General features: G+C 35.1%; 1 protein-coding gene across 1 annotated transcript in view; it reads left to right on the top strand.

The window, feature by feature from the left end:
- Positions 1–1336: 1336 nt before the first annotated feature.
- LOC106477499 (sine oculis-binding protein homolog) overlaps positions 1337–9582 on the top strand; it is a 65230-nt gene continuing 56984 nt past the window's right edge. Inside the window, exon 1 of the mRNA XM_013938057.2 lies at positions 1337–1559. Coding sequence (XP_013793511.1) covers positions 1452–1559 — 108 coding nt within the window. The 5' untranslated portion in view covers positions 1337–1451. The remainder of the gene's footprint in view (positions 1560–9582) is intronic.

The raw sequence follows: 9582 nt of genomic DNA, 5'->3' as shown, positions 1-9582 counted from the left end.
CCCAAGACAACATACTCGTGAAATGGCCCTGAAATTGCATGTCTCTCATGAAACAATACTGTTGCGTATCTGCTCGTTTGTTAATTTCCGGTATAAATTCATTCCGAGGAACTTCAGCGATACAAGTCATTTCTTAATTAAATGATGACATGATGATGACATAACCTTGTCGAAACGTTGTACATTTGCTGTTATGTTAAACTTATATTAAAGTTTTTCTTCGTTACCCATTCAAGCCGTCTCCAGCCATTATTAGTCTCAAAGTGGGTTCCTCGTCATCGAATTTTAGCTCATAGCTCCGTCACCTCTCAACCGTATTGGGATCTAATTACAGTTTTGGACTCAGGAGGTCAAATTCTTTTATTGATATATTTGACCACGCTCAAGGTTTTATTGATTAATTTACTCTAATCCTGCCTAAAAGAATTTCAATTTGAAGGTAGGCTGGCAGAGATCCTGATGAGGAACAAAATCGAGTCGAGTATACGCGTTCCCCACGCTTGGTATTGCTGGCGCACAAAATTCTAACCTATATAAAAACCAGTGTGTGTCACGTCAGTCATGCTTGATTACTCGAAATAGGAGAAGTCATAAATGCCAAAATGCATGTATCCAGATAGAACAGTTCGATTACTGTGTGTAGTAAATTCGTTACATGTAATAATATTAGGAAAAAAAAACAATAGCAAAACAAAATTACTACACAAATTCTTTCACATCATCGAACCGTTTTACTTCTATTCTTTTACTTCATTTTCAACATTAAACGTGTCCGTGAAGTCGTTTTTCCCATATTATATTTATATAATTATAAATGTTTTTAGTTTGTTTACATTAAAACTCATAAATGGTTCTGACTGGTTATCCACGGTAGCTTCCGGCAGTATCATTAAACCAAATTTTCAAGAGATCATGTGTTAAACATAAAAATGAATTTGAAATTTAAGCAACTATATATATATGTCACTGTGTGCGCGAAAACTAATTTTCAACAATAAAAAGCTTTGATTTATATTTGATAAAGACGAACTTGATATAAAAAGGCTTTAATTCCCTGGATTGCAGGAGGAAAATTTAAAATAAAAACGTGAATATTTTTATGTTCATATTTTCAGAAGCAAATTGAGTATTTTTGATAAAAATTTTGTTTTCGGAAAGAAAAAATTTGAAAGAATTATATTTACTGCAACGTAAGTAATAGAAAATGATTATTTCGAACCCATGTATTTGCGTAGCGGGTAAGAAAGCGACAGAAATTCGAAACCATTAAAAATATCGCCTCTCATGTCACCGTTTTAAGACCACTCGAGCTTGCGGAGGTTACGCACGAGTTTCTGATGTGAGTTGCGCGAAGCGTCACTTTACTGTGCGTATTACAAAGTTAAAAATCATTCACTGGTAGTATAGCCCAGCAGCGGTTTACGCGAAGCTAGTTGCTAAGATTGCCCGGCATGAATCCGGTCAACGCTTCATCTAAGCTTCGAAAAATGCGCACCACCACGAGAAGGAACATTAACTGCACGTCGAAACAAGAACCAGAGGAAGAAGAAGATATTAAGGTGAGTGCAATCTTCTTCTTAAATTTGCGAGTTAAACTTAAGTAACGATATGGACATTTAGGGTTAATTGTAAGCAAAGATGCCCGGATGTAAAAGTTCATCACATTATTGTTTATGTTAAATAATACTGGTAGGCGATCAAGACAGTGCCTTTCTGGACAAATAATGACCTGATAATAAGATGACTATTAAGTCAGTGATCAAGATAGTGTCTTATCAGACAAATGATGATTTGAGAATAAGATTACTATTAAGTCAGTGGTCAGGATAGTGTTTTATTAGACAAATAATTATCTGGGACTAAGGCGACTATTAAATTAATGGTCAAACAGTGTCTTATTGGGCAAATAATAATTTCAGACTAAGGTGACTATTAAATCAATGGTCAGGATAGTGTCTTATTGGGCAAATAATAATTTGAGACTAAGGTGACTATTAAATCCATGGTCAGGATAGTGTCTTATCAGACAAATAATGATTTGAGAATAAGATGACTATTAAGTCAATGGTCAGGATAGTGCCTTATTGGACAAATAATGACTAGAGAATAAGATGACTATTAAATCAGTGGTCAGGATAGTGCCTTATCGGACAAATAATGACTTGAGAATAAGATGACTATTAAATCAGTGGTCAGGAAAGTGTTTTATTAGACAAAATTATCTGGAACTAAGACGACTAGTAAATCAGTGGTCAGGATAGTGCCTTATCGGACAAATAATGATTTGAGAATAAGATGACCATTAAATCAGTGGTCAGGATAGTACCTTATTGAACAAATATTGATTTGCAAATAAGATGACTATTAAATCAATGGTCAGGATAGTGCCTTATCAGACAAATAATGATTTGCGAAAAAGATGACTATTAAATCAATGGTCAGGATAGTGCCTTATCAGACAAATAATGATTTGCGAAAAAGATGACTATTAAACCAGTGATCAGGATAGTACCTTATTGGACAAATAATGATTTGCGAAAAAGATGACTATTAACTCAATGGTCAGGATAGTGCCTTATCGGACAAATAATGATCTGAGAATAAGATGACTATTAAATCAGTGGTAAGGATAGTGCCTTATTGGACAAATAATGATTTGCGAAAAAGATGACTATTAAATCAATGGTCAGGTCAGTGCCTTATCGGACAAATAATGATCTGAGAATAAGATGACTATTAAAATAATAAAACATACTAAAATATATTTTAACTAAATTTATTGGCTTTTTAAATAGAGAAACCAATGTAGTGATTAACAATATGTAGATTGTAATGTAATATTACAGCTTTACGCTGTGATGTGTCATCGGAGGTGTTCTACAAATTGTAATTTAGAAGAGATTTAGTAAACACCACATATTTCGGAATATGAGGAATCTAAGACCGAAAGATATTTGTGCAAAACGTTCTTACTACCTTAGTTCCCAGTACCACAGTCTTCAGGCTGCACTTTAATACTGGTGTTTGTGCAGACTGCAATTGGGCTAATAGTTTTGAATGCCAAACCAAGCCTCGGTCTTTATTTGCATGTTTTTGAGCTAATCACTCTCTATATAAAAATAGAATATGTATTTTAAAAATGTACGTGGATTTAACCATTGGAATTCCTAGCGCTCTGGAGCAGAATATTAACTCTCGCTAAGTACACAGGATTCGTTGTGTAAGTTGTGAAAGCTTAACTGACAACAGTTTACTGTTGAATTATTTTTAGAGAATTTATAACACACATTTTATTTCCTTTTCTTTGTTGTTACTGTACTCAAATTTGGCCACCCAGACACAAATAAAGTTTCAATAGTTTCTCTTAAAAATACTAAATTAGACATGGATAATAACAACGTGACCCCCCCCCCCATTAGTACTGAATCTCAAATTTACATTTTCGGTTAATAAGCAGTTGGAAGCCATAAAAAAATTCCTAATTACTTTATGATGCGCGTTCAAAATAAGCAATTTTTTCCCCTTTTACATATCATCCTCGAAAACTTTCTGAACTAATTAATACTGAAGATTATTATACAAAGATGTTTCATGCTCCGTAATAAGCGTAATAAGTTTGATATTTTATTCATTATATTGAGTAATTTACATTCGTTGAAGAACACAGTATCATGATACGTTTAATATATTTATAGGTTTATCTAAACTGACAAAACAAATAAATTATAACTAAAACTTATATTTGAGGTATGACAAGGCAAAAATCATTGTTACAAAGTAATGCTAATCATTCCCATAATTCATTATTTTGCACGTCAGACACTCAGTGATCCGTCATGTGATCTAAAACTTAAATGATCTTTCATTCATACTACGTTTTTATATAAGCATTTGGCAGAGGTCACTTTACTTTTTTTGACAATTTCTAGACATTTCATTTCAGTGTGAAGTTTTCTAACCAGTTAAGCTTGGCGTTGAATGCTTAAAATCTCTCCAGCTCAAGGGTATCTTTAGAGTCTGGAATCATAACGGGATTTAACGCTTTATCTAAGAGCACCCACAAGCGCTCGGTGGACTCATGAACGTGCAGGTCACTCTTTTCGGTTAATTTCCCCTTCTTCGATGAACGTGCTGACCGGCTTAGAACAGGAGTTTCCATTTATTAGGGTGAAGTCAGGGCCAATTGTACGAGCATATGTGGGACATTAATTTTTCCATTCCGAAGAAAGTAGAACTTATTCCTGTCCACACCATGCTTCCAAATCGTCACATGAATATGAGGCTAGATCGGGTTTCTGATTCTCTCCAATTGAGTATACGTGTTTTATTTGGCAACAAGATGAAGCCTAATTTCTCTGTAAAATGAATATTACTATATATGTCGTTGGTCCCCCGTTCCAAGACTGAATCACAAAACCACTGTATGTTGATTCTGGTTCACCGCAATCATGATATCTACACCAAGAGTAAATCATAACGACTACTATCAATTGATTCTGGCTCGCCGCAGTCATATGGTACCTGTTCCAAAACTGAATGATCGCAGTGAAACAGACTCCACTTTATATCACGCCTAATTTTTCACATTCTGCTCATAAAACGTGACATAACAGCTCTACTGTAATAGAGCTAAAACACGCACAGTCGGTACCTGTTCCAAGATTGAATCATAAAACCATTATATGCTGATTCTGGATAACCAGAGTCATATGGTATATGACTACGCGAGCCAGAATCAACTGAAAGTGGTCATTATGATTCAGTCTTGGAACAGGTACCATATGACTGCGGTGAGCCAGAATCAACATATAATGGTTTTATGATTCAATCTTGGAATAGGTACCATATGACTGTGGTGAGCCAGAATCAACATATAATGGTTTTATGACTCAGTCTTGGAGAAAATACCACAGGATTGAGGTAAGACAGAACCAATAAACAATGGCTGTCCGTCTCTTCTGGATGATGGTTGAAGTAACCAAACAACTATATCATTGGTTTGGAGACTTCTCTATTCATCTGATAGTTCTACACACATAAGTTGGATTATTTGAAACTGTTTTTCATTCACTTTTAAAGTGAAAAATGAGGCAAGACTGTATGAGACCGCTAGCTATTTAAATTTCTTATCACGTTAGTAAGCCCGGTATGGCCAGGTGGTTAGGGCGCTCGACTCGCAATCTGAGGGTCGCGAGTTCGAATCCCCATCCCACCAAACATGCTCGCTCTTTGGTAAATGAGTAGCCGAAGAGTTGACGGTGTGTGGTGATGACTAGCTGCCTTCTCTCTAGTCTTACACTGCTAAATTAGGGAAGGCTAGCGCGAAATTCAAACCAAACCAATCACGTGAGTTATCATCAGTTAGTTTATTCTTTACTTTGTCTTCGTGAGGTGTAGCATATTCCGTTACTTGTAGTCATTTTGATTCAAATTTGTCATTTCTTTTCTGAGTTGTTAGCAGAAAAACTGAAGCACAGTCCACAAAAGAGGTAAAATGTGTTCATTCGAAAGATTACGATCCGAAGGCGCTATTTATAGAATATCCATGAGAAATTTCTGTTCAAACTTTGCTTTAAAATAGCGGTTTATAACATCATTATCTCCATATATTTCAAAAATACAAAATAGTGTGTAAAATCTCCTTCATGTGGTTTGTTTATTTGTTTTGTTATGAATTTCGCGCAAAGCTACACGAGGGCTATCTGCGCTAGCCGTCCCTAATTTTGCAGTGTAAGACTAGAGGGAAGGCAGTTAGTCATCACCACCCACCGCCAACTCTTGGGCTACTCTTTTACCAACGAATAGTGGGATTGACCGTCACCTCATAACGCCCCCACGGCTGAAAGAGCGAGCATGTTTGTTGTGAAGGGGATTCGAACCCGCGACCCGAAGATTGCGACTCAAGCGCCCTAACCACCTGGTCATGCCGGGCCCCTTCATATGGAAGCTATTCACATGTCACAAAAACAACAGATTTAATTTTTTCTTATCCTTATATACACAGGAGATCTAGGTTTATTTTCAAGGGCAAAACCTCAAAAATAGCTTCTTAAGTTTTAAATTTCTTTGAATTCAAAAATGCATAGAAATCTGAAACGACAGAGGCTGTTGTCGATAACCAAAGATAAACTCACTATACACCACTTTATAATACCCATACGTCTGAAAGATTATTAAAAACATCAAACTGTTTACACTTATGGAACGAGATCTCCTGACTTGTTTAACGCGTGGTGGGAGACTGTTGCTTGTTCTTTAAGAGCAAGGTCTGTCAAACTTCGTAGACGTCGACTCAGCAGTCTATTAATATGTGGTGTAACACAGATGCATCAACAAGCCCACACCCAGAAAAGGCGGTCTCTTTATTCTTGCAAGTGCTGCTCTAAAAGATCATTTAATGTACTAAGCCCCTATTACACATAAAACAACATACATTCAATGAAGTTCAAACTGAGGGGAGACGCAGGATGCTCTTTGGATGTGCATGGCCCGACTACCGAATCTTCTTCTAGACTCGAAGATCCATTGCCTTTGTAAGTATATGCTTCAATTTACACGGATCGCTAGTTGTCACTCACAGTGTGACTTTTAAACCAGAATGATGTGTTGAAGTGTTTTATGACAAAACACTTTACTATACAGTATATTCTTAATAATTCTTTAATTGAATAAGCCATTTGATAAACACAAAAGTTTCGCCTATTACAGTTCTAAGTGAAAAACAATTTTATTTTTGTTTTTCAAATTCGAAGGGAAGAACTCGTAAGTTGTCAAGCAAATTTAACTGAATAAAAGTGTTTACAGTAATATGACCTATTTTAAGTATTTTTTTTTCTACTTTAACTTTCCCCTCAGTGGCACAGCGGTATGTCTACGGACTTGTACCGCTAGAAACCGGGTTTCGATACTCGTGGTGGGCAGAGCACAGATAGCCCTTTGTGTAGCTTTGTGCTTAATAATAAACACCACCACCTATTTTAACTTATTTGGTATGAATTGGTGTTACCAGTGCTTAGCTTGTCAGATCTTTAGTTTGCTGCTCCATTCGTGCTTACATTGTTTTTATACATTTCAAATGATAATTTAGAACAGGGGTCTCCTAACCTTTTTGGACAAGAGGCGGGAGGTAGATCTTTTTAGGCTTCGTGGGTCGGAGGGGTCGTGGTAAAATTAAGTAGGGATGCATACATGATCCCCGGATTCTAGCGTTACAAGTCCGCAGACATACCGCTGTGCCACTGGGGGGCAAATAAAAAATAAAACGTAATTAGCAAAAGCCAATCTTTATTGTTTGTTTGTAATTAAGCACAAAGCTACACAATGGGCTATCTGTGCTCTGCCCACCACGGGTATCGAAAGCTAGAGGAGTTAAAACGCGAAGCTACACAAAAGCAACTAAAAATTCCAAAAGCTTGATAACGAGGAACCCACTTTTTTGACTGGGTAATGAAAAAAAACGTTTCGACAAAGTTTTATTTTATCAGTTATTTCTATAAATTTGTTTTTCAATTGAGAGACAAACCGAGTTTATATATCGAACTAAAATAAAACGTGTTTTAATTTCCTATGTTTTCCCCCTTATACGTCTGATTAAAAATAATGAGTTTGTTCTAGTCATTATTTTAATTTTAACACATAGAAAGACAATTGTCGCTATTTCTCCAGACTCTAAAATAATGTAATGTTCATCTACGTAGAAAATAATTATTGAAAATGTCACTCAACTACTCAAACTCAATTACTATAATGATCCTATAACTTTGACTTCTGTAGGAAAGAAAAACTGAAGTAACTTGTAGTTAATTACTAAGGTTATTTTATTTTTATCCAAATCTAATAGTTTCGTTTGTACTAATAAACAGAAGCACGTTTTATTTTAAAACTCAAATTGGAATATTTGTCAAAAAAGTTGAAGATGCGTCACTGCTGTGGTCTGTTTTGGCTGTTGTTAAGCTCAAAACTACTATGGGCTGTCTGTGATATTTTCACCACAGGTATTGAAACTCGATTTTTAGTATCGTAAACCTGCAGACTTACCGCTTAGTCACTGGGAGGAGCGTCGCTAATATAACATCACAGAAAAATAGACTGCGCGTCACGTGACTCTTACAGACCACCATTACTGCTGTGGCAAAAGCTTAGCGCAATCAGGTATTCAATGTATTTGTTCCATAAGTTATATCCAAAAAGATAAACAAAAAACAACGGCTCTTGGTAAGTTTCAAGTTTTGAAATTGGTGTAAGAATTAACCTAAAGAAATGAAATATTAATACTTAAGCAATTTGTTATTAAAATGTTAATTTTAGTTGTTCAAGAACATATGCAAGTAAAGAATAGTTTGTAAGGACTCTGTAGGCTTTTGTTTTTTTTAACTAGTTGTTTTTAAATGTACTGTTGTAGCGTTTTTCTTTCATTAGGTGGGTTCTTTTAGATTATTTGGTGAAAATAATTCCTGTCCAGTCCAGTAATATTAAAAAATTTGTTTATTTCTTCCTTAATGTTTGTTTCTACAATTCACTTGTAAACTGTTTAATCTGTAGGCCTAAGTTTACAAATGACGTTCATACGGAAATACATCACTTATTGTATTACAACTAACGTAAAAATAAACATTCTGATACAGTTCCGCGGCTAATAATTCGAGTAACTGAATATACGCAATAACTAACACTGAAACAAAATACTTCACTGACACTACCACTGAAAACAAAAACTAACTGATTAACTGCTAGCTTAATAATTGACAAGCCCACTAGTATTTGTATTTGATGTCCTATTTCTAAATATTTGTTAAAGTTACTAGATTTTTGTGCCATCACTAGAACACTACTAGGCCTACTTTCTAGGTATTCTGGGACCATTTTTATAAACTTTTCGATCTTAACGTTATTCGCCCTCTAGCTAATATTTAAATTCAATCATTGAAAATATAGCTAACAACAGTATTGGTTATATGAAATTGAGATTAATTGCAAGTATATAAAATCGTCTGTCGTTAAAATATTTTACTTTGCTGATGTAAAGATCCATAGTGTGAGATAAAAGTGTAATTAACAACTTGAGATAAAACCCCACACATAGTTATATTTAATATTTACTGAAATGTGGATTACTGAGCAAGAGATAGCAACTGTAAACCAATAAATTATGATTTAATATGAACGTTTGACCAGCTGTGAAATCTGGAGGAATTATTAATTTAATTTCTATGTACTTGTGAATGGGATAGATATACTTATTGTGCGGATTTCTTGAAAAAAAAACGACATAACAATGAAGGTATTTCTTTCCAACTGAGGTATAACCTTTTTGGAGCATATATCATATATACATGGGCTCCTACTAACTGTAATGTACAAGTTTAAAACTATAAAACTACCTAAGTATCTAGGGCGTAATGGAGCAAATGTATTAGGTCGTCAAAAACGTACATCACGTATAATAGTTAAACGAACCGCCTAAACGTCACGTTAGTGTAGCCTATGTAGTGTGTTAAAGTTTAGTATACTCTAATCCCTTGTAATGATAGCATACGACGAGACACATATTCGGCATGTAATGCTGTTTGAATACAAGAAGGG

The sequence above is a fragment of the Limulus polyphemus genome, unplaced genomic scaffold, assembly GCF_000517525.1.
Source record: "Limulus polyphemus unplaced genomic scaffold, Limulus_polyphemus-2.1.2 Scaffold166, whole genome shotgun sequence".
Classification (NCBI taxonomy): Eukaryota; Metazoa; Arthropoda; class Merostomata; order Xiphosura; family Limulidae; genus Limulus; species Limulus polyphemus.
The sequence above is the reverse complement of the archived record's forward strand: the minus strand, read 5'-3'. Positions and strand labels throughout refer to the sequence as shown.